The sequence below is a fragment of the Falco cherrug genome, chromosome 1, assembly GCF_023634085.1.
Source record: "Falco cherrug isolate bFalChe1 chromosome 1, bFalChe1.pri, whole genome shotgun sequence".
Lineage (NCBI taxonomy): Eukaryota > Metazoa > Chordata > Aves > Falconiformes > Falconidae > Falco > Falco cherrug.
Window position 1 is genome coordinate 115,197,457 of NC_073697.1, and position 24,805 is coordinate 115,222,261.

A 24,805-nucleotide genomic window follows, 5' to 3' on the forward strand; every position below is an offset into this window, starting at 1 on the left:
GGGCCACCTTAGTGGGATCCTGGTCACAGCCAGGGACCCAGTATCATCCTGTAACACATTTATCGCCAAGCCATAAACCATCACAAGCAGTACACATATGACTCAAAGCAAGGCAAAATTACCATTTAATTCCAAAGCAGATGCTCAGTCCAGAGACTACATCCATTTCAGTCCCCACTGGGCATATCAAAGTCTTAGCTATGCAATGCATTGTGGCATCCCCCCAAAACTGTGCTGCTTTAGAGACAGCAAGGCGTCACAGAGCTGTTGTGTACCTGCTGGATCAGTGTTAACAGGTAGGACTGTGGTGACCAGGAGAAGAGGGGTTAAGAGTTGTAATCTTTGCTGGATGCTAGAGAACTTCTCTCCCCTGGAAAAGCACCATCGAAGCAGCTTCATCTGCTTAAAGACTTTCCTGCAACATGATCCTAAACACACAAATACTTCATCTCGTGGCTTTCTGCTGCAAAACCCAATTTCCACAAAGTTCCAGCTAACCGGACTGCAAACAAGCTATTCAAAAATTCCAGCTACAGCACTTTTTTTGTGTTTAACTTTCATTTTTATCCCAGTGTCAATACAGCAAAACCTCAGCAGCACAGATTCATCAGGCTTCTCGCAGTACCTCTGATGTTTGTTTAAAGCACCTCATCTAGCAGATGTATCTAGCATCAGTACCAGGAACTAACAGCAGTCACAGAGCACACAGCTCTGCTCCTGCTCCACTTTGATCATTCTACAGTGAGTATGAGAAGGCCAAGGGGAGAACCAGATCATTTTATCACTCCACTGGCTACAGCAGAGGTTCACGGTAATGCAGTCACTCCTTTGGCAGCTCAAGAGTCAGGAGGAATATTTCCACAGGAAACAGCAATTTAAAACAGTAGCATACTTCCAAAATCAGCAGGCTTCAGGGGGGGAGCTTCTACCACTGCTGAGCACCATCACCACCCTGCTTCTGCAAGGGCTCTGCTCTTCAGCGAGGGCAATGGGGACATCTGGTCACCGGCCTCACCTCCACCTCCAACACCCACCTTCTTGCAAAGGACAGGCCAAAGCAACCTTCCAGCTCAGGTGCAGTTTGCCTTGTGCCTCTTGTTCCCCTTGTCCCTACCCAGTGACCTGTGGAGAGGACAGAGGAAGCAGGTGAGAGAGACTGCAACTCTGGCCATAGGGAAGACCCCATAACCCCTTCCAAACACCATCGTTCCAAAAGCAGAAAGACTTGCTGGTACGACAGCTTTGAGCTGTTATCTTCAAACCAGCAGGCTTTTGGCTCAGTAGAGCTTCACTCACCATGGTTCAGGAGGAACAGACCCATAAACCCACACTCGATGAGGAGCACACCAACATGTGTGAAACTGCAGCCCATAACAGCTTGAGTCTCAGTCCACATCACCCTGTGGATAACTGGCTAGCTGAAAAAGGTCTCATAGACATAGTCCAGCTGGCTGGACAAAAATGCACATCGCTCTCAGCTTATCTGAAGTAAAGCAAAAGTTACACAATAACAGGAAGATCGCAGTGGGAAAAGAATGTTGCAGGTGGGAACAGGTAACTACAGAAGAGAAACTAGGGGGAGGCTTGATATTTAGGCAACTAACCAATAATGAGCTTAACTTTTGTAATATGTATGAGCTAATTATAACAAGGCATAAAAGGTGACTGTAAGGTACAATAAATGAAGTCTGCTGATCACTCATATGGAGTGACTGTGTCTTCCCTCCGTCGCGACATCACCCCAGTGTTCAAATACCCTGGGTCTCCCTCCAGCTCCACAGCTCACTCCCAATCCAAGATTTCTTCCCAATGCACAAGCCCACTGCAGGCAGCAAGTCAACGACAGAGCCAAAAACGCTGCCAAAGCGCATCAAGCCCCAAGTGCTTCGGTCACCAACTGTGGTGGTGAAGCTTCTTCCACTGACCAACAGCGCTGCCTGCACATTTAAATGCCATAGAAAACGGTCAAATGAAAAATGTTCTGGCATCCTCCAAATAAAGAAACAAAACTCTACTTGCTTTCCAGGGAAAACAGGACCTGAAATCAGAAGCGGCCGTTAGAGGAAATATGAGTCACATTGTTATAACCGGCTTCAGTTTTATCTGCACTTCCCCAGCCTGAGCAGTCACACTTTGAAGTGGAGAACTCCCTTTTTGGTGGTTAGATTATCACTGAGGAGAAAACTTTGTGCATTTGTTTTGTTGCCTTGTACTTTCTACAGGTGTATCACACTAGCTTTAAAGGTAAACACTTCCCAAGACAGGCTGAATGGGATTCTGTCTTTGCTGCCTTAAAACTTGAGCTGTTTTCCTCACTTCCCCTGCTTCCCTCAAAGACTGACGTTTTGGCAGTCACAGCTAGAAAATCCACTGTCTGAGAGCATGGACGTAACATAAAACTAATGCTTGTCTCAGTAAAACAGCTGCCTGTCTCAGCCAGGGATGATGCCACTCATTTCTGCGGTAGCACTGCTGGCAGTTGGGACCGCAGAGCCTTTCCAGCAAAGCTCCCTGTGAGCATCTCCAGCTTGTGGTGGAGCTGGGCTTGACTGCCAGGATCCTGGCTGGAGGCTTCAGAGAGGTGTCTTGACCTTGGCAGCATTTATTGCAGCCCCTGCTCCCTTTCATCAGCAAAACACAGGATAACGTGTGTGTTGACATATAGAACTCCCAACTACCATAAGGATAGCTCACACTAGTTATTAGATGAGGTCATTGGAGGTAAGGATTTTGCAGCCCCTGAGCAAACTCCTGCTTGGGCTAAGCCCAGCACTGACCCGCAGAGGCTGCCTGCGAGCCAAGACACAACGCTGGCACACACCTACAAGGATCTGGCAGAGGCCAGGCCATCCTGTGGAGCCTTTAGGAAAAAGCCCACGGGGTGGGGGGGTGGGGGGGTGGGAACAGAGGCCGCCCCCACCAAGCAAACTGGTTCAGAGGACTGCTAAAGCACAAACCCCACGCTGCACAGCGGCTTCTGTAAATACATCAACCTCAGTCCCCAGAACAGCTCAGGCTTGATCCCTACAGCCTCCTCTGAGCTGCTGCTCTGCTAGGCAAAAGTCCCCAGGGACCTTTAAACTGTCACCTACTCACTCGTTTATGAACACAGTCTTTCAGTTTAAGCAGCTTTTTCCTTACTGCACCTTCACCCCCGCCCCAAGACATGCACCAACAGCTCCCAGCCCCTGCTCTGCAAGGCAGAAGCAGCTCAGCAAAGGTCCCCTGATCCCCCTGGGAGGCTGGCCACACCTCACCCTTCCCACCTGCTCACATGCCAGACTTGTGCTCTAAATAAGTCAGCTCTTGCTCCCAAAAACATTTAAGATGCAGCTGCAGCCAAATCCCTAGCATAATATTCAAAATCTTTATCTTCTAAAAAAACCCCAAAAAACCCAAAACCCAAAACACCAAAAACACCCTCCCTTCAAGAGCTTGCCCCAGAAGAGGCAGAACAGGGAATACCTCCAGGTCCTTCACCCTGAGAAGGTTTCAGTATGAGGCAGTTCAGGGTTCAGAGATTTCTATTTCCCATCATGATTCTGCAGTCAGGAGTGACAAGGGCTGACGTTGCAGTAATCCCCCTCTCGTGTCTGTGTATCTAAATGAACTATGAAATTGGAGAGCAGGGAGTCCAAGCATCCTCACCTGTGCCTGGCTCCTGAGGCAGCCCTGCATCCATCTCAGCAGCAGGAACAGCTGCCCTGCATGATGCTGAACCTCTTGCCAGCTACTGCTCACTCTGCCAGCCCAAGTGTCATGACAAACCCAGTGGATGGGAAAAGAAAAAATGAAATCAAGGCAAAATGCACCCTCCTCTTCCTCTTCCCTGACCATCACTATTAGAGCAACAAACTCAAACCCCAACAGCTGGTACGTCTGTAAGGAACACGTAAGGAGAGGTGGAGCGGTGCCCTTGCAATCTCATGTGGCCTTTCTGGAGAGGACAAAGATGTACCATGTGAGACGTGCTGCGATGCGCTTGTGGTCAGGACTGGTGCGAATTAATATGGATCTGGTTTTGAAAGATCTTCAAGAGACATCATGGAATTTGATTTCTGAACTGCTTGCTGCAAGGCAAAGATGATGCACATCACTTAGTGGCATACAGTGGACTGTCCTCCGATACTGCCATCTGCACTGACACCCAAGAAAATCCTTTGAGAAGATCCCAGAGCTGCTACCGAGGAAGCTGGCAGCAATTAGCCTGGCCTGCATGATCACAGCCCCTCAAATCTCCTTCCTCAGCCCCTGCGTAAGCACTGCCACACGTTCAGAAGGAAAATACAGACTGCTTCAACCTCAGAGTGTGAGCACAGCCTCGGCGCTGGCTGCCAGGAGCAGGGGGTTGGGAAGATTTCACTGCCCCAAGCAGCTGCAGTTTTCAGAACATTAACACAAAGCAGACAGGGGGTACATTTGGGTGATCTGAGCAACCCCAGGAGCTTAAAACCTTTGCCAGGCAACTATTCTTCATAAATTGCACTCTGAGCAACAGCAGAGTCCAACAGACATTAACGCCCTAAAACTAGAAATACAGGGGAAAATTTTGTTAATTTCATTTTCTTCCTTCTTTCTTTGCTGGTAGGAGATTGCACACTTTTGTAATCTCCCCACATCCCCTTGGATGCGGGTCAGTGCAAAGGTGTCGTTCCTGCAGCAGCCAGCCAAAACCTCTCTGGACGACGTCTCATCTCTGCTTCAAAGAGGAAAGGAGCTGGGCAGAGCCCACCCAGCTGCCATCAAAAAGCCATCCTGACAGATACACAGAGCAGGCTGGAGCCTCTGACCTGGGCAGGAGCACCTGGATTCGGGGAGCTGTTACCAGGAGCGAGGCCCTTGCAGCTTTCTGTGTGATGCCTTGGGGAACTGGATGCCTGTAAGAGTCGGTCTAAAGAGAACAATATTGTCTCAACATTGCCAACACAGACCTGGAGGTGGAATGTGGTCCTCATGGACACCAAGACACAAAGACCCTGGGAAGGAGAACTGCACAGTACGAGGAGTACTGTGCCGCTCCCTGCCGCCTGGGACTGAAGGGAACGACTACAATAAGGCCACATAACAGCTGTCCAGAAGATGGATCACAGCTGTGGTCATAACAATGAACCAGAAAACAATACAAAAACACGCCTCCTGTCTGAAGCTACCCGCCTCTAAGGAAAACCGCGCCTCAGGCACTCTTCTTTGGACATGCATGATAACCTGGCTCGAGAAGGCGAAGGCTGGCAACAATCCATGGACCAGAGGGGGAGCAGGGCCTGTTGCTTGGCACAAAAAGATGCCTTCTAACAACTGAACTTTGGAGATCTTCCCCACCAAGGATCACGATGATCAGAAGGACCGGCGGGACGCTGCCTGGACCTGGGACCATAGGGACGCCTTGGACCCGTGGTGGTAGCTCTAATCCTCTTTCCTTTCCTTTTTACTTTACCTTTTATTCACTTTGTCTTTCTACCTATCGCACGCCGCTTTACGGGGAAACAATAAAATTGTGCTGTTTAATTGAAGCATAACCCCTTGGCGTGGTTACCTTGACTTTTGCGCTTCGAGATGATAGTTAACAAACCATCATGAGTCCACTGCGTGGACCGTGACAGCTCCCCAGAGTCCCTTACCACTACTCCCAGGGCTCTGTAATCCTTGACACTCCTCACACCGCTCCTGGCTGTATCACTAGTGCCCACTTGAATACATGCTTATATATTGTCTTGAATTGGAGTCTTCTCATTTGTAAGATTTCAAAATATTACTAAGTAAATGCCATTCAGTCGAAGGGGAAACTGAAACAGAGATCACAACTTGTCTTTTTTCAAAGCAATATAAGGCCAGTCCACAGCAACCAGTAACATCTGTACCTCATTTGACAAGGCCTTGCTGAAACATGAATTTGTGCATATCCTTTAACATCGTTGCCGAGTGTTTTATTCCTCCCTGGGCAGTAACTGTACTTGAGATGTGGCCTCTTTGCTGGGGACTTAGGCCATGGTGGTCTAATTATGGTTTATCTTAGAAGTACTTCTCCTCCCCCCGGTCCCTGGGCTTTCTTTTGCCTTTAGTTTTAAAGCCTGTCTTAACTGTTAGCCTTTAAACCTGAAAAAAGAACAGTTTTTTTCAGCTGATGTTGTTTTTCTTCCTCCAAACCTAGTTTTAACTACTCCCCAGACAAGCCTGGCTGCCGTCAGGTGTGCTTCTAAGAAAACTGGAGGCAGCTACAAAAATGTAGGTGGCCGCAGCCCTGGCAAGCGCTATGGATTTAAAAAAGTAGATGGTAGGTCTGAGCGTCTGCTGAGTCTTACTTGCATTTCATTGGGTTCTTCGCAGCTTCTCCCCTGGTGCTGGTGTCAGTTGTTATTTCAGGAGGAGGTGGCCAGGGCAACTTCCAAGAGAAAGGAAAGGGAAGCTTCAGTGAAACCTGGTGATGAAGGGTAGCCACCGGCAGGAGGGCAGGGTGAGCAGCCTCCCTCCCAGATGGGCCTGCGAGCGGCCAGCTGAACTTGCCTGCAGAAAACCTCCTTTGGTTCTGACTTTGCCTCTCTGGAGCGCCTGGGAGGAGGGCACACTGTGGGACACCTACTTTCCCCCCACGCTGCGGTGAAAAGCTGGGCATTTTAGGTGTTTACAAAGGGGAGAATTATGAGGCTGAGCAGAAGCCAAAGTACAGATTCTTGCAGCCAAGTGCTTAATAATTATTAGCTTTGCTGATGAAAACATATCAATGGGAAAGGTAATAAAACAAATGCCTTCAGCAACCAGAAAATGCCTTGTCCCCTAGAAGTAATCTTTTCAAAGCCTAGGATTGCTTTTTGCCATGGTCTATCAATTGCCTTTCATTTCCCCCTAAGAGCATTTTTGTTTATATGCTTTTAGCATTTGAAGTAATTATTTCTTAGAAAATTCCCACAGAAAGCTGGGCTTTGGAACCGTTTGTGTTCTGCCAGGGCTTCAGGGAGCTCCATTGCTCTGCAGTCTGACTCTGTCACTCTGTTGCAGGTGAATTTGTGCATGCAGGCAACATTCTGGCTACGCAGCGGTTGATGCGCTGGCATCCAGGGGCTCATGTAAGTGGTTTTGTATCTCTTCATTCGTTCTCAGAAACAGCAGCCCACAACAGAGTGCTGTCCTCAGTGCCTCCTCTCTTTCAAGCTTGTTCTTAATGCTCTTCCTTATATTCTATGTCAACCTGAAGCTGGGTTTCATTGCCTGGTATTTCTTAGTCACAGAGCCCGCTCACACCTGTGCCCATGTGACTCAGGAAAGGTCTGAAAGTTCTGGAAATCCCAGAACGCTTCTGTAACCTAACTGTGTGCTTGTGCTTCAGGGTGGAATCGGTATCTCCTCCCTTGTAATGAGCACTTTTGCATATGGATTGCTGGAAGCAAATAGCGTGGTTTTATTTTAAAATACAAAGCAACAGATGCTGTCGAAGGCAGGATATCCAACAAGGCAGACCGATGATCAGATCTGCTTTAGTGGTGGACCTCCAGCCTTCCCTTTCTAACAGTCCTCATCCTCTTCCAGGTGGGGATGGGCCGTAACAAGACTCTGTATGCCCTGGAGGATGGGATTGTGAGATACACCAAAGAGGTCTACGTACCTCTGCCCCGCAGCAGTGAGAGCAGGGAAGCGATCTGTTGTCTACCCAAAGGAGCGGTTCTTTATAAAACCTGTATCAATGTTATCCCTGTCACAGAAGTAGGAAGCTTTAAACTCGTCACCATGCTCTGAGCCTCCTGCCTCACGTAGGGAGGGATGGGAAGGAGCGACTGGGACAGACCACCACAGCTGGACTGGCATGAGAGGACAATAATATTCTAGCTCCGAAGATACCAGTGTAGGACTTCTTTTTCTTGCTCCTAAAGCATGTGTGGTCAGTGTTCAGGCACTGGGATCACTCTGGCTGAGCAGACCTTCACCTTGGCTTTGTCCCCTTTGTCAAAGCAAGCAGCTGGTCTGTCTCCTTTGGTCCCAGCACATTTGCCAGAGAAGAGCGAACAGGCACCCCTGGTTGCTCCGCTCAGAGCTAGAGAGCTGGCGTTGGCTCCATGCTTGTCCTGTGCTGCAGGAGGGACGGCACCGCTGCCTGGGGTCTGACTTGCCTGTGTCTCGGCTGAGTGTGCATCTGGGTGAAGGTCTGACATTTGGCCGTTCCCTGCAGACCAGAACGATGCCACAGGCACTTCTGTCCCTGACACCATGGGTGGAAGCAGCGTGCGGAGGCCGAGGCCTCACACGGCTGTGTTTCACTGAGTTTGGTAGCTGAGAGGGGCCTGGAATGGGTCTGACATGCCACGTCTGTCCAGGGTCTCTGAGCTCATTACTGTTCCTGAGAAAGCTGAAGGCTGTCTCAAAGCATGCTCATAGGGAGGCGGCGTCTATTGAGGAGACAGGAAGAACATCACAGTGGATCAGCAATAAGCAGGAGATTATCCCAGCTCTTCTTACAGAGCGGATGACAAGGCTCACAACTGCCACCAGCCTGAACCGAAATTCCTGCAGCCCTCAGAGCAGCAGGCTGCTGGCTAGATGAGGTGAGTGCTTACACTGCTTTTGCAACACAGCAGGGCAAAAAGCCGCTGGAGAGGCACATTCCCCCCACTGCCCCCTCACCCTCTCTGTGCTGGGTTCCTGCTCTTCCCTGTTCCCCTTCAAGGACTTGCTGCTAGTCACAAGGCCAGAAAAGCCCTGATTTCTGTTACGAGAGGACTGCTGCTTGCCTGCCTTTGACCAAGGATCGATTACTGGGGTGTATACAAGCACCTACAAACCTGGCTTTCTACCCAGGTTTTGACAGAGTCTCACTGCACAGCAGCAGGTGAGCCTCTGGGCTGTTGCTAGCCCAGCTCTGCCAAAATAAACTAACTTTCTCCCCGGTAATGAGCGACAGGAGTGGCACAGGGATATTGTGGAAGAGCCCCTGCTGTAGTTCATCCATTGCTCATCTTTGGGGCCTTACTCTCCTGTGCCCTCAGTGCTCTGGTTTCAGGGCAGGTATCATTAGTTACAGCTCCAAACACCGAGCAGCAAGTGCTGACTATGCCAGACGTTATGGTACAACTTCAAGAGCTCCAGATCCAGGTAAATCAGTGAACCTTTAGTGCTGTGCTCAGGGTTTCAAATGTCTCTGTTTCGCTTTAGTCAGTAAGGGCTCTTTGTTCGACAGGAGGCTCTTGGGACGCTGCCGCAGGACTGGCTTGGCAGATGCACTCGCTTGTCTCTGTTCTATTGCAGGAGTGCAAATCTGAAATGTCATAACAGGCAAAGCCTCCTGCTTATAACTAAGCCATAAACACTTACTGAGGAGCATCCTGGAGGTGTCATGCAGGGAGAAGGGACCAAAAAACTGTGGAAGCCATACAGATCTAAGAAGAACATTCCCAGCTTGGGCTTGCACCGCGCGGATGATCCAAAGGGCCTGCCCTTTCAGCAGCAGCTCTGCCCTGCCTCGCGGCCTTAGACTTCTAATAAGTGCTGCTGGTGTGCCCTTTTCCCCTTAATTTGTGTTCCTGGTGAACTGCTGAGCTACAAGAAAGTTCAGCTGTTCCTAAGGAGAACGTACCTCCACTCATTTCTTTTTAAGTGTACTGACCTATATGTGCAAAACCAGGTCTTGTGTTCCACAAAGGTGCTTTACACCTTCTTCTGTGCTGACCGTGAAACTAAATTTGAAACTTTTCATCCTAAACAGATGCTGCACATCTACTTACTGTACAGTTAAGTGATGAAAATTCATGACAAAAGACAGCTGCAGCACAGGCTGAAGTATCTCACCCGAACAGCTTGTTTCTGAATGTAGACTATTAAAAAGATACTTGATTTATTCCTCACGTTCTCTGTCCTGTAAACGCTTTCATTACAGATCCCGCCTCCAGTTCTCATCCTGCTCAGCCACCCCTGCACAAGCACTCCTGGTCGCGGTCAGCGCTGAGAGTCCTGCTTTTTGTGCTGTTCTGCATCCTCTGTACTTTGGCCGCCTGCAAGCTGACAGAGCTGCAACGTCAACCCCTGTGCATCAGCACGAACACTCGCTACGAGGATGTGGTAGCCGCTCTTCAAAACCATAAAACCCTGCAAAATATGCTACAACAGAACTCACAGCAGTGATTGTCCTGGACAGGCACTTACTTCGTCAGCATCTCCTTCCACCATCTGCACAGCCAGAATTCCTATGGAATTGCGTTCTGATGAAACTGCTTTTAATCAGTCAGCATTGGTTTGTTGCTCCACTCCACCCAGAGCAGAGGTATTGTTCAGATCATCTTTGCCATGCATGTTTCGCAGTTGGCCTGTAACTCCCATGATTTGCCCACGTTAACCGAAACTTGTTAACACTTCTTACCTCCATGGGATGTTTACCTAGATGGTGAGACACAGAAAGCTACCGATCTGTATGAGTGGAAAAAACCAGGCCTTGCGTTATCTGGGTGCCTATAGCTCTATCCTGGAGGTAGGAGGGTTTTAATACATATCCATTCCTTGCTCTCATTTCTCTTCGTGCTAAAATTGGTGATACAGCTGTACGGGAGTAATATATTAAGGCCTACTCCAGGACCAATTACAAGTGCGCAGGGTGGCTGCGCATCCGTATGTTGGAGTGCAGAAGCTGATGCACTGTTGAAAGGAGCTGAATTTTCAATACAACAGTTTTCACAGCAGTTTGTCTGAACTGGATGTTTATGTTGCTAACGCAGTTTTTTCACTCGGGTATTTCAGAAACTGTCAAAAATTATTTCAGAGTACGTGAAGTGGAGTTAGAAATCATTATTTTAACCAGCTAGTGCTGACAAAGCAGCTGCAGCCGTGGCAGGCAGCACTGGGTGGCACTGTGGCAGCAGCACAGGAGCAGACAGGCCAGGGCTTTGCTGGGGGAAGCTGTTGGGAAGGCTGGGGGGTTTGGTGGTTTGCACCTAAAGAAAACTCACCTGCACAAATGAATTTATAGTTCAGAGAAATCCCGAGGTCTGTCATATCCGTAAGAGCTTTGTGAGCACTAAAATGCAGCGTACGCATAATGTGAAGCGGAGGTTTCAGAGAATATCCATGCGACAGACTCCACTGAGACATCCTTCATTAGTTACCAGAATTGCTCCCTCCCATCTGATACCTGCGATTGTTGCTGCTAAGAGCAGTGCCACAAGGAAACAGCCTGTAGCATTTCATCCCAAGGTCATCAAGGCAGTAAGCTGTCACCTTTTTGTAACCTAATGGTAAAACTGTGATTCCCCAAGTATCACAGAAAAAAGCGACAGCATGAATCAGAGGAGGGAAGGGCTGCCTGCCTCTGGCTTAGCAGCTTGTGTTGTTTTGTGAGCTTCCTTGAAACAGCTTTAGGCTTTGCTTTTGGTATTTAACTCGTCACATTCTTTAAAAGTTCCTTGCTTAACTCTCCAGAAATGCTCAGAAAAATGGCAAACAACATTCAAAGCAATATTTCCTCTCTGCAGACATTCCTGCCAGCATCTGTTGCTTTGCCGTCTTAAGCTTGCAAATGCCAGGCTAATAAGATTTACCAGTTCAGGTCAGAAGCGTGCTACTGGCCAGGCAAGGGCTCCCGCCAAATACCTGCTTTTTTCTTCAGAGTCATCGTGGTTCCAAGGGGTAACTTCCACACACTGGAAGCTTAATTCACTCTGGGCACTCATCTCTGTAAGTGCTGCTGCTGCAGACCTCAACTGCCCTTGTGTGCCTGTCCACAAGTGCTAATGGCTTTGTGGACAGGCAAGCATGTTCCCCAGTCTAAGTAAAAGAAAGCTTTTTCTGCCAACTGTTTAGACCTCATAATTCCAGCACATACAACCAGATTTCAAGACCCTCAATAGATTAAGCCATCTGGAGACTGAATCAAGGCAGTCTAAACTTATACCTGAAAATTGGTCTTACTCATTCCCATCTGCCACAGTGGAAAACTGAGAGTCTTATTTTGTGAGGTAAAGTTCTTCCACCTCACTCGAGCAGGTGCTGGGGGGCGCAGCACCATGTTGCTTGAGCATTAGGATTTCTCACACTGGAGGGAGAAGGTAACTACTTGCAGTTTAGGCTAGCAGTAGAAAGTATTCAACACATGGCATACCTGTCTATATTCCAGACAACATGTTACAAAGCAAAGTTTATTATTCAAAATTGTTTATTAAATAGAAGGAATTATCAATGCTATAAACAGTGTCCAATTCACGTTCTGATGATGTTCACCACCTTTCTTCTGCAAACTCCAGCCGTTCAACAATTTCATCCAACCTTCTTCTGCTACAATAAAGTCTTGAACTTGGACCTTGAACTTAACGTGGACCTTGAACTTTAAACTTGAACTTGGCACAATAACTTAATTATCTAAGCGTTTCTTCCCAGAACAAAACTGAATACCTAAACCAGTCAAACTGTAACAGCCTCATTCCCTGGGGCTATGGATTGTAATTCAAATAGAGAGAAGGGTTGTAGGAAGTGGTCTGCTGATAGATCTGTCGGGAGAGGTATGGTCTAACTGCCTGGAAGGTCCCGCCAGCACCACTGCACGAAGGGATGTTCACCAGCAGGTTTTCCCGCTCCGTCTCCGAGGTTAATCTGCTGTAGGCCTAAAATCAACAAAAAGGAACAACAGTGTCATCCATTTGGATACATTGCTCAAAAAAAAGTAATCAAAGCTAGGCACCTGTGACTGCTCTACCCTTTCACAACATAATTTTTCACCTGGTCCCTCCCTCACCAGGTCTCTTTTGTGAGCTGACAGGCTGATGTGGAACTAGTAGTGCTCCCTCAGGAGCCTGCTCTGTACAGCCAAAAGCAACGGGTGCCAAGGCATCCGTTCCTTTGCTGCCTTACTAAACATCTCCCACAGAATCATCATGTCAAATACCAGTTACATTATTTCTTCCACGCCTTACATTTGTTGGCTGTCCGCGCACAGTACTCTGTATTCCTGAGGCAATCTCACCTGGTACAGAAGCTGTGGAGAAGGGAAGGCAGCTGCAATAGCCTCAGCCATTGCAAAGTTGACCTGCCTAATTTGTTCTAACTGCCTCTTCCAAACTTGCAAGAGACCATTTACAACGTGATCCACCTTCGGCCCTCCACAGCACCCCGGACCCGAGTAGAAAGGGAAGTCCGTCTCCTCTTTTGCTCGCCTAGGGAGAACAAAGAATGGGAAAGCAAGTAAGACAATGAGGCTATGAAGAAAACCCTATCCCTGCATCTGTCATTGCATTGGCGTCAAATGCTGAAAGTCTGACCCTATTTTCTTTACATGCATTACCAGTTTCCTTGCTTGAGACCCAGATTTCCTCCTGAAAAGGGAAACAATCCTGTACTTGGGAGCCATCCTGACACAAGCCAACATGCACACAAAGTGGTACGTTGACATGAGAGAATTCCCTTTCTGTCAACCAGTTAAAAATTGTGGTCCTGAAGTACAGCCATGTAGCTGCTGTTCCCTCCAGTAACTGTGAAAGTGCAGCCTCTACGAAGACATGGCCAAACCTCATCTGCCTGCTCACCTGAATGGTGCTTCAGCTACAGCTTTTGTGAACATGGTGACAAATTCTCCGAGCTCCTCCCAGCTCTCAAACATCTGGATTTGGACTTGTTTGGACACCTGCAGATCCACTAAAGCCTGTAAACCACGAAAGGAACAATTAATCTTGTCACACCAAACAGCACTCTTGTCTTGAAACAAAAAAGGGTCACAGCTTCTTGTTACAGGATAAGACCAGCCACTCTCTCCCCATTTTGGGAACAGTTAATTTAAGGGACTGAAGTATTTAGGGGGTGGTGTGCCTCCTGCTGGTTAATACTGGTTTAGTGACATTCCAGCTGCCACAGCTCTTCAGTGGCAAGCTCTCATTTCGTGTAGCCCATTTCTTGGAACAGTGTTCAAAGAAGAGATGATGGCTGCATGCCTGTTTTACAGGTACTTACTTCTTCCACATCCCTTCTGGTTATTCCCGGATTTCTCAGGCTTCCCTGTTCCTCTTCTTGGTTTACACTTGCTGCCGCCTGTGGTGGTTTCTTTTTTGACTGAATTCTGAGAAACCCAAGAAGAGTAAAGTAAGACTGGGAACTCATTCACAGGTATTCCCCAGTGGTCACTGGGGTGACAGGCCGGAGGGGCCTTTGCTTGTGTTTCTGTATAATAGGAGAATAGTTCTGTGTGGGATCACCCCTTGGGCTCCAGTCTTTGCTACAAGGAATTAATGTAAACACCTATGGCATTTGTCAAGGCCAGAGACAACACAGAAACTTTTAGAGGGAAGGATGTTCAACCTGAAATATTCTTCTACTCCAACTACTGCCAATGCAATAATTTTCTGAGGCATCGCCTCCATCATGTAAGTCACATAGCCCGACAGGGTCGTAAGCTGTCCCGCAGAGCCCTGGGCCACCTACAAAGAGCAACAGAAAAAAAAGGAGTTAAACCATTCTGAGATGCACATTGTGATAAACGCAGTCACGATTCATGACAAAATAGAATATTGTGTGATAAGCGTAACTGTTGTGCCCTGTGTACATCTAAAAGTGTTTGTGACCATTATAACCTGTATCACAATTGTAATGAATAGGCGCATGTGCTTCTCTTTTAAGACAATGTAAAAACTCCCCCTTCCTCTGAGGCAACCGCTATTAGAAAAGCGCGCTGAAGGAGACCCAGCAGGAGAAGGTGTACCCTAACGACCCAGCGGAGAAAGAGCAGGACAAACATCCGCGAGCGAGATTGGTCAAGATGCTGGTATAAAAGACGCTGCTTTTAGGACTCAGGTGTGCGTGTGGTGGAGCTAATTGAGTTCTCCGCACACCCAGCACTGTTTTTGCTTATTGTTTCTCAAGCTAAATTGATTGAACCCAAAATAAAATTGTTTTAATTGTTATCATTTATAACGACATGTAAGTGCATCAACCTATGGCTCTGATTCTACAGATAGGTCTGCAGATGAAAAATTGTTTGCACTGCTCTTTGGGGGCAAGCAGGCAATACTTGATCTGGTATAAATTATGGCAGAAAATTTAAAAACCATCACACTCGATCTGACCATGTTACCTCTTCAAAAATGTGTGAAAAATTGTAACTAAGAAAGCAAGCTGGCCAAAACTTTGTATTGTACAACCCGAGTGGTTTTGATCCACCGATGGCTTCCAAAAGCAGATTTCTGGTTTACTGAAGCCATGGCTCCATCCCACATCAAAACCTTCCTGCCGTGAAGAGGGATGACAACCACCACTCTTCTAGCAAGGCATGTTCAAGAGCACAAAAGTTATAAGCACTCTTACTTGTTTGTAATTGTAAACCATGCCCATAAAATCCTCCAGCTGAAGCACAGTCAGGACACGTTCTTCTTCTACCCATTCAGTTCCTGCATCCACCTGTTCAGATATGAAAACAGCCAGACCAAGGGTGTGTTTATAATTCACTCAAACCAGTGCTCCCACTCAGAGGCAGGGAGAAGACAAGAGGGGTGTTTATTTGGCCTGCTAAATACAATGACTAATGAGTGTAAATAACTGGGGGGGGGGGGGGCAAGAACATTGAGATTTTGCTTGCACACCTGAATTTTTCGCCTCCAGCTGATGCTGCACGGAATAGCTTGACTAGCCTCCACACAGCAATACTTTTCAGCCTGCAGAGCCCTGAGGACATGCACTCCACCTGCTTTCTGTAAGAGAACTGAAAGCAACACACAGGTCAGGCCTGCAGAGCAGAGACAGCACCCAACACAAAGGAGGTGCAGGCTGTCAGGACAAGTACCTGGATCTATCACCACGGCAATGCGTTCCTGGCTCCTCCCTAGCTGCTGGGCTTGTGGCATTTGAGCACGGGCATTCTGCTCCCTCCGCTGCCAAGCATCACCGCGGGCTGCCCCACTGCCCTCCGCACCGAGCCTTGCCTTCTTGGCGGCGGGGGCTTCTTCGAGGGACCCGCTGCTGGCCGTGGAGCTGCCAGGCTGGCCTGAGGGCTCGGAGGGAGAACCCGCCAGCGGGCACCCGCAGAGTCTCTTTGCGCCGCGGGGGCTGTTTCGGTTGCCATCGAACACTTGTCCAGATGGCACCTGGGCTACCAGCGGCTCCCTGCTGCCGGGGGCCAGCAGGTGGCTACCATCACTCGGGCCAGCTAGCGCCTCCGCGTCCCTGCCGCTGGCGGGGGGGGGGCTCAGCAGCTGCCATCCTGCTGGCCAACACACTCATCCTGAGCCTGTCACGTAGAGGGATGAATTCCTCCTCATCCTCCTCCTCATCCTCCTCCTCCTCCTCATTCTCCATGAACACACCCTCATCCTCCTCCAACAGATAATTCTCATAATATCCGTAGCCGTACTCATGCTCAAACCCATCACCCCCATCTTCCTCACTGTCCTGCTCCTCGCTCTCGCTGTCCTGCTCCTTGCCCTTGTTGTCCTGCTCCTCGCCCTCACTGGTCTCCTCCACAACCACTTTGACCACCATCCCCTCCTCGGGAGAGGCAGTCGGGGGCTGCCCCTGCTCCGGCTGGGAGGCCGGGGGTGGAGACGAGGGCGGCATTGCTGCCGGGTGTAGCAGGGAGGTTCCGGTAACCAGCCAGTCCTCAGACTCCGAGTCGCCGAACATGTCGTCGAAGATGACGTCGAAGCAGCGCGACGCTGCCACGGCAACGCTGCCACGGTAACGCTGCCACGGTAACGCTGCCGCGCCCCCTGCCGCGCCGCCCAGGCAACTGAATCCCCAGCGCTGCGGCGCCCGCTGAAGCCACCTCGGCCCAGCTCCTATTGGTCCAAACCCGCCGGCAATATGATGCTCTCGGTCGGGCCTATCACAGCCCTCCGCTCGCGTCCCCGCGTTCCCGCGGAAGGATCTGGCCAAGCACAATGGCGCCGCTCGCGCCGCGGCCGCCCGGCGGAAGGAACGGACCGGCCACTGCGCTCTGCGACCTCCCAGCGGAAGGAGAAGAGCAGCGGCGGGAGGGGAAATGGCGGCGCTGCGGCGCCTGTGTGAGTGCGGGGGTATCTGCCGGTTCACCCCTCCGCGGGGTGGGCAGGGGTCCGGCTGGGGCGGAGGCAGCGAGTGGGGAGGGGGTGCCCTGGGGGAGGTTACTGCTGGTAGCTGGGCGTCGGGGCCTTGACTTTTACCTCAGGTGGGGGCTGGGCGAGGGCCCGAGCGCTACCCCTGCGCGGGGCCTTCGTGCGGGAAGGGGCCTCGGTGGGGGCCGGGGTGCCGCGGGCCAGATCCCAGGGCCCCCCTTGCACTGGAGAACCGCCAGGGACGAGGCCTGCACCGCGTCTCGGCGCTGCCGCTGGGTCGCGGCGGAAGATTCAGCCTGGGGCAAGCAGGATTCATGTGCGCTCGGTGGAGATCACGCACTCGGCGGTGCTGCTCTCCCTTGCACAGTGCAGTAGGCAGGAGGCTGTTAAAATCCCCTTTTTTAATCTAGAAGTGGTAAAGACAAATACCCTCGGGGCTTTTTTTTTTTTTTTTTCCCGCGGGGCATCGAATCCTTGAAGATTTTTCCACTGATTTCCAATGTGACTTACGTCAAGTTACGAGCTCTCTGTCCCAGTCTGCTCTAGACAGCTGGTTTTGCCCATGTCTGGTGCTTTGAGGTTCGTTTTTTCTCTAGCAGACTTCTTTCACGCAGCACAAACTGTAACCCGGGAATCAAGCTGTTGAAGGTTTGTTTTGACAAAAGGGAATTGGACTATAGTTTTGTACAATTTGTGTATATGAAACTGTAGTTATCGTTCATCTTTTCCTACTTCCCTGTATTTTTTCAAGTCTCAGAGCCTTTTTTTTACTTACCCATTAAGCTCTTGAAGTTAATGTTTCCTTGTAGAGCAATTATCCTTTCCGCAATGGTATTTCTAGCTCTCTGAGTATCTCTGGTAATTTAAGTGCTATTAAATGAGTGCAGTGGTTTTATTCAGGTTAAGGCAACATGAATGTGATGATCGCCACTGTTGCATACTAACCTGCTGCTTAGGGGCTCAATAGAGGGAGGCAGAAAAATTGGATTTGCTACTAACTGCATGAAAGGAGGTACTGAAGAGATTGATTTATTTTTTTAAGAAGAGCTAATTATATCTCAGTCATTTTTAACAGAAGTTCATGAGAGGCTCAGATTTATTGATAAGAAAACCGGTGTTTTCTGTTACTGTCTTTTGTATAAGGAAGGAGTTTGTGGTGTGGATGATATTTATGTTCCAGAGAAAATCAGTGTCTGTAACAACTGATTTTTTTTTTTTCTTTCTCCTTGACTTGTCCTGATTGTAACTCAAGAATTTGCAGAAAATGCTTTTATTAGTATGTTCAGAATAGCTATTATATATATATATATATAATATCATAGAATGGTTTGGGTTGGAAGGGACCCTAAAGATCACCCCGTTCCCCCCCTGCCCTGGGCAAGGACACCTTCCACTAGCCCAGGGTGCTCCAAGCCCCGTCCAGACTGGCCTTGGGCACTGCCAGGGATGGGGCATCCACAGCTTTTCTGGGCAACCTGTTCCAGTGCCTCACCCCTCTCCTAGTGAAGAATCTCTTTCTAGTATCTAACCTACATCTCCCCTCTTTCAGTTTAAAGCCGTTCCCCCTTGTCCTATCACTACATGCCCTTGTAACAAGTCCCCCGTGAGCTTTCTTGCTGGCCCCTTTAGGCACTGGAAGGCTGTTCTAAGGTCTCCCCAGATCCGTCTCTTCTCCAGGCTGAACAACGCCAACTCTCTCAGCCTGTCTTCCTAGGAGAGGTGTTCCAGCCCTCTGAGCATCTTTGCGGCCTCCTCTGGACTAGCTCCAACAGGTCCATGTCCTCTCTATGTTGGGGGCCCCAGAGCTGAATGCAGTACTGCACAGGGGGGGTCTCACAAGAGCAGAGCAGGGAAGGAGGATCACCTGCTTGCCTTACTGGCCATGTTTCTTTTTATGCAGCCCAGGATTTGGTTGGTTTGCTGGGTTGCAAACACACATTGCTGGGTCATGCTGAACTTCTCATCAACCTACACCCTCAAATCTTTTTCAAGACTGCTCTCAATCCGTTCTCTGCCCAGCTTGTAAATGTGCTTGGGATTGCCCCAGCCAACATGCAGGACCTTGCACGTGGCCTTGTTGTGCTTCATGAGGTTTGCAGGGGCCCACCTTTTAAGCCTGCCAAGGTCCCTCTGGATGGCAAGCCTTCCTTTGAGTGTGTCAGCTGCACCACAGCTTCGTGTCATCGGCAGGCTTGCTAGGGGTGCACTCAATCCCAGTGCCCATGTTGCCGACACAGACGCTAAACAGCACTGGTCCGAACAGCGACCTCCGCTTGGACATTGAGCTGTTGACTGCAACTCTCGGGTACGGCTGTCCAGCCTATTCCTTATCCACCAAGTGGACAACCTGTCAAATCCATGTCTCTCCCGTTAAGAGACAAAGATGTCATGCGGGACCAGTGTCAAAAGCTTTGCACAAATGCATTAGTAGCTCATACTTTGTCCACCACTGCTGTAACCCCTGTCACAGAAGGCCACCACATTTGTCGGGCACGATTTGCCCTGAGTGAATCCATGTGTTCTGTCATCAATCATCATCTTATTTTCCATGTCCCTTAGCACAGTTTCCAGGAGGATCTGCTCCATGATCTTGCCAGGCACAGAGGTGAGGCTGACCAGCCTGTAGTTCCTCAGGGCTTCCTTCTTCCCTCTTTAAAAATGAGGGTTCTGTTCCCCTTTTCCTGTGTAGTGGGAACTTCACTGGACTGCCGCGCCTCCTCAAGCACGATGGACAGTGGCTTAGCCACTTCATCCGCCAGTTCCCTCTGGACCCGTGGATGCATCTCATCAGGTCTCGTGGACTTGTGCACCTTCAGATTCCGTAGATGGCCTTGAACCTGATCTTTTACAGTGGGTGGTTCTGTATTCTCCCCGTCCCTGCTTTTGCCTTCTGTGACTTGGGCTGTGGGGCTGCAGCATTTGCCTGTGAAGACTGAGGCAAAAAAGTCATCGAGTACCTCGGCCTTCCCCATGTCCTGGGTAACCAGGTTTCCCGTTTCCTTCCAGAGAGGGCCTGCATTTTCCCATCTCCCTTTTGTCACTGATGTACCTATATGTTGGGGTCTGCAGCGGGTCTGCAGACTAGTTAGTGGACTTCAAAGACTTAGCCGTGTACCTTTCAAGACAGCCACAAATTGTCAGGTATGTAAACAGGGTGTAAAGAATCGGAACTTAGAACTGCAGCATACGGGCACCTACAGCAACAGCAAATAGCAAGCAAGAAGGACACAAAAACCTATCAGGATCTAACACCTGCACTGTCTAAGATATATAAATAGTTTGTATAAACAATAAAGGCCATTTTTGTCCAAACCCAGCCACGCAGACATAGTGTTTCTTTTCAGTCCGCCTCGACTTGCATCACCACATTTGGTGACCCCGACGTGCCTATATGATCCCAGTAGTAGTGCAGCAAGCGGCTGCAAGATCCCGGGAGAAAGTGACACCGGTAAGGTGAGCCACCAGGGACAACATGGGGAGTAAGTTTCTAAAGAAGATACCATGGTGCTGTCAATGTGGAAATTAGTATTAGAGAAGCGGGGAATTACTTTAGGTGGGCTTCGGTTAAAAGATATATTATTGTGGGCCAAAACACATGGAGTGGAAATGTCCCCAGCAACTGCTCTTAGTGTGTGGACCTGGGACAATTTAGGATCTACAGTCAGAAGCTCTGGAAAAAGGGGACAAAGAGGCGTCCGGGTTTTTGCCTACACGGGGACTGCTTAGACATGTTGTAGGGGGCTTCAAGAACCCGCAAGATGCAAATGGGGGCTTGCAAAATCAGCAAAATGCAAATGGGGGCTTGAAAAATCAGCAAACTGCGACTGGGGGCTTGCCAAATCTGCAAAATGCGAGTGGAGACTTGCAGAGTCCACAAGACATGAGTGGGAGCTTAAAAAGTCAGCAAAATGGGAGTGGGGGCTTGCAAAGTCCACAAGATGCAAGTGGGGGCTTAAATATTCAGCAAAATGCGAATGAGGGTACGTCCTTCAAACCTCTCCTGTATCCCCCTGAATACAGACAAGAGGATGAGGGGGTGGGGGAGGGGAAGAGTCCATGTCCCTTACCAGGCGCCACTCCCCAATGCCCTGAATCCCCTAAATCTCTCCAGCTGCGTCAACTTATACTTAATACCAATTCCGAGGACGACAAGCAGAAACATCGGTGGACCGATCCCAGCCCCCCTGACTCCCTCCAACATTTGTGCCAGCCCACACGCCTTCCCCCCTCGGCTCCGGCCCTGCCTGCGCAGGATGGAAATGCTGAAAACCCGGATTCGGGTCCAGCTATGACAACGTTATCAGTCACAGGCAGTGAAGAAGGTGGAGGTGGTAAAAATCCAGTTTCCAGTGGTACAGTAATGATGCGCGACCCTCGGCGATTTTGGCAGGCTATAAGAGATGGGGCATTAAAAGACAGGAACTGGGATTTAGTAGAACAGATAGGCGGACTGCTCCTTGATCTTCCTACGCCTTCCACGAGTGCACCGCACGCATATCCTATTGTATTGGGAGATGCGGCTGCTGGTAATCCTCACGTTCACACACCATTTGCTTGGAAAGTAGTACAGGACTTGCAAAAAACTGTTTCGCAGTACAGGGTGACTGTGTTCTGTCACGCGGAAAAGCTGTCTATAATCTACTGTATTACAGTGGTTGAAATGTATTTTGCGGTTAAAAAAAAATAATTGTTGAATTGTACAGAACAGACAGTGGGTTGTTTTGACATTGGTAATGTGCAGTTTTGGCCTTGCTTTGAATGATGTGCAGCTGAGATCCTGCAGCAAAGAGTTAAATAACTTTAAGGGAGTATGAGTAGAAACTAGGATGAGATAGAAGCATGTGAACGAGCAGTTTTAACCTATCACCTTTTAAATAACAAAGTCTGCATAGCATGTGTATTTTTAGCTGGGGGTACAAATTGGAGTGAGTCTATTAATAAAGTGGCACTAACTTAAAAAAAAACCACAAAACCAGACAAAAAACTAACCAACCAACCAAACAAAAAACCAAAAAGGGGGAATGAATGGAATGACCCCAGAGGCACGATTAGAGAAAGCATGAAGGTGTCAGTACGCATGAAAGACCCTCGTACTGGGCATTGGTCGGCACCGCATGAATTGTTAACTTGGGGGAGAGGTTATGCTTGTGTTTCTACAGATGAAGGTCCGCGATGGATACCTGCTCGCTGTGTACGGCCTGAGCTTAGTGTGCTGGATCGTGGGAGCGCTGCTGCTGCCAGTCAACCCAACAATGATGTGTGGCCTCCTTACTGAACCAGTCCTTGTTTGGCGTGCCCTTCCTTGAAACTGACTTGCAAACATTGTTGCAAAAAAGTGAATGTATACAGAGAATGAAAAATCTTACTGAAAGTCTTGATATTTTCGATAATTAAGACCTCTGTATAATGTTAACCTGAAAGAAGTCAATATTGTTTGCACTTTGAATGTCGATACCTTGTTTGTTAGGCAGTTAAGAATGTGAGTCAAATTTGCCACCATTATATACAGAACAGAGCAACTATTGGTTTTTGTTGTTGGCTCAAGGACATGGCTGTGAGGATTTTGATGGTATGTGCTGCGTGGATTTTAGGTGCCCCATTGCAGCAACATGTTACCAAAATCTGAGAAAATGTCAGCTTTTTTGGCATCAGTTCACTCAATTGGCAGTATTGTTTGTTTGCTGTTGCCTTGGTTGCCATCATGTTTGCAAGGGCCCTGCAGAACATGGCAAACCTGGTACTAGCTGTTGAAAAACAAAAAGGGGGAATTGTTGGGGTCTGCAAGCGGGTCTGCAGACAAGTTAGTGGACTTCAAAGACTTAGCCGTGTACCTTTCAAGACAGCCACAAATTGTCAGGTATGTAAACAGGGTGTGAAGAATCGGAACTTAGAACCGCAGCATATGGGCACCTACAGCAACAGCAAATGGCAAGCAAGAAGAAGGACACAAAAACCTATCAGGATCTAACACCTGCACTGTCTAAGATATATAAATAGTTTGTATAAACAATAAAGGCCATTTTTGTCCGAACCCAGCCACGCAGACATAGTGTTTCTTTTCAGTCCGCCTCGACTTACATCACCACACCTATAGAAGCTTTTCTTGTTGCCCTTGATATACCTGGCCAAAATTAATTCTGTCGGGGCTTTAGCTTTCCTAACCTGAACCCTGGCTGATGGGGCAATTTCTTTGTTTTCTTCCCAGGCTACCTGTGCATGCTTCCACCCTCTGTAGGCTTCCTTTTTATGTTTGTCCAGGAGCTCATTGTTCATCCATGCAGGCCTGCTGGTGGTTTTGCCTGATTTTCTCTTTGCTGGGATGCATTGCTCATGTGCTTGGAGGAGGTGATCCTTGAATATTAACCAGCTTTCTTGGGCACCTCTTCCCCCCAGGACTTGGTACTCTTCCAAGCAGATCCCTGAAGAGGCCTAAGTCCGCCCTCCTGAAGTCGAGGGTAGCAAGCTGGCTGTGCATCCTCCTTGCTGTCCTAAGGATCTTGAACTCGACCATTTCATGGTCACTGCAGCTTGAGCTTCACATTCGCCACCAGCCCCTCCTTGCTGGTGAGAACAAGGTACAGTATAGCACCTCTCCTCATTGGCTCCTCTGTCACTTGGGGAAGGAAGTTACCATCAACACATTCTGGGAACCTCCACGAGGACTATGCTGAGAAAAGATACACTGTTTGGGAGAAAGGTTTGTTTGTGGTTAGCTTGGCTCTCATAGAAGTAGAAAAAAGCATACAACAACCCATTATATTGAGAGGCCCATTTAAAGTTATAAAACCAGTCACTACTGGGACCCTTCCCCCTGACAGGGTGGCCCAGAAAGCCTCAGTACGAAAGTGGTATGCTGAGATTGAACACTATTGTAACACTTTCTGTATCTGAAGGTGCTTTAAAAAAAACTAGCTATAAAAGAAGTTGAGAGCCTGGATGAGGGCCAAGATAAACCTGTCTCAGTCGTTCAGGTGGCCCCTCCTTTTCCCTGTGAACAGTCAGTTAGTGCTTGGTTTACTGATGCTTCTGCCAAAAGAGAAGGAAAAGTGTGGAAATACCGAGCAGTAGCGCTCCGTACCTCTTCCAATGAGCAAATTATAACAGAGGGAGAGGGTAGTGCACAAGTTGGTGAATTAATTGCAGTATGAAGCGTTTTTCAACATGAAGCACAAACTACTTCTCCTGTTTACATTTATACTGATTCTTATGCTGGATTTAAGGGATGTACCGAATGGCTTCCTTCCTGGGAGCAAAATGAATGGCAGGTTAATAGGATTCCAGTGTGGCAAAAGGAAAAATGGTGAGACATCTTAAGTATTGCCAGCCAAGGGAACTTTGCTGTACGTTGGGTAGCTTCCCATCAGATAGATGGGGGGTCAGCGGGAGAATGGAATAACTGGGCTGAAGAGTTTGCAAGGCTAGCTCCTGTACAGAAGGACCAGATTTCAGAAGACTGGGAACACCTGTTAAAATGGTTACATGTAAAATGCAAACCCACAGGAGCTAAAGATCGGTACTGTGAAGCCCTTGCCCGAGGCTGGCCCGTCACCAGAGAAATGTGTAAAACCTGTATATCAGCCTGTGAACAATGTCGAAGAAGACTTGAAAGGCACCCTTTAGAGGATGACCCTCTGCATTTGAGGGAGGGTAAAGGCTTGTGGAATGCCTGGCAGGTGGATTATATTGGTCCCTTTAAGAGATCGGGAGGAAAACATTTTGTGCTGGTGGGAGTGGAAATAACATCAGGACTAGTCCAAGTCGAAGCCTTTAACGGGGCTTTAGAGGGAGAACACTTTGAAAGCACTGCGTGAATGGTTTGGAACTGTTCC

General features: G+C 48.7%; 3 protein-coding genes and 1 long non-coding RNA gene across 6 annotated transcripts; 2 read left to right on the forward strand and 2 right to left on the reverse strand.

Moving 5' to 3' along the window:
* The first annotated feature begins 5,089 nt into the window (after positions 1–5,089).
* LOC129736933 (39S ribosomal protein L27, mitochondrial-like) lies at positions 5,090–10,655 on the forward strand. 3 transcript variants are annotated; one of them, XM_055722268.1, is made up of 5 exons: positions 5,090–5,397; positions 6,149–6,271; positions 6,994–7,061; positions 7,522–9,078; positions 9,860–10,655. In XM_055722268.1, the coding sequence occupies exons 1-4, from the start codon at positions 5,331–5,333 to the stop codon at positions 7,726–7,728; spliced, it is 465 nt and encodes a 154-aa protein (XP_055578243.1). In that variant the 5' UTR covers positions 5,090–5,330; the 3' UTR covers positions 7,729–9,078; positions 9,860–10,655. The 3 variants fall into 3 exon arrangements, 1 of the variants encoding a protein (XP_055578243.1); XR_008734154.1 differs by lacking the exons at positions 6,149–6,271; positions 7,522–9,078 and having other exon boundaries at positions 5,313–5,397; XR_008734153.1 differs by lacking the exons at positions 5,090–5,397; positions 7,522–9,078 and having other exon boundaries at positions 5,404–6,271.
* Positions 10,656–12,093: 1,438 nt separating this feature from the next.
* Positions 12,094–16,550, reverse strand: LOC129736925 (crossover junction endonuclease EME1-like). Its single transcript, XM_055722153.1, has 8 exons — positions 15,731–16,550; positions 15,531–15,649; positions 15,256–15,348; positions 14,254–14,372; positions 13,909–14,014; positions 13,488–13,603; positions 12,929–13,118; positions 12,094–12,569 (listed from the first exon to the last, which is right to left on the reverse strand). The coding sequence occupies exons 1-8, from the start codon at positions 15,789–15,791 to the stop codon at positions 12,399–12,401; spliced, it is 975 nt and encodes a 324-aa protein (XP_055578128.1). The 5' UTR covers positions 15,792–16,550; the 3' UTR covers positions 12,094–12,398.
* Positions 16,081–16,566, reverse strand: LOC129736932 (major centromere autoantigen B-like). The gene has a single exon (XM_055722256.1). It carries the CDS (start codon positions 16,564–16,566, stop codon positions 16,081–16,083), a length of 486 nt encoding a protein of 161 aa, XP_055578231.1.
* Positions 16,567–16,956: 390 nt separating this feature from the next.
* Positions 16,957–24,588, forward strand: LOC129736935 (uncharacterized). The gene is made up of 2 exons (XR_008734165.1): positions 16,957–20,117; positions 23,370–24,588. It is a non-coding gene; the product is annotated as an uncharacterized LOC129736935 (long non-coding RNA).
* The last annotated feature ends 217 nt before the right edge of the window (positions 24,589–24,805 follow it).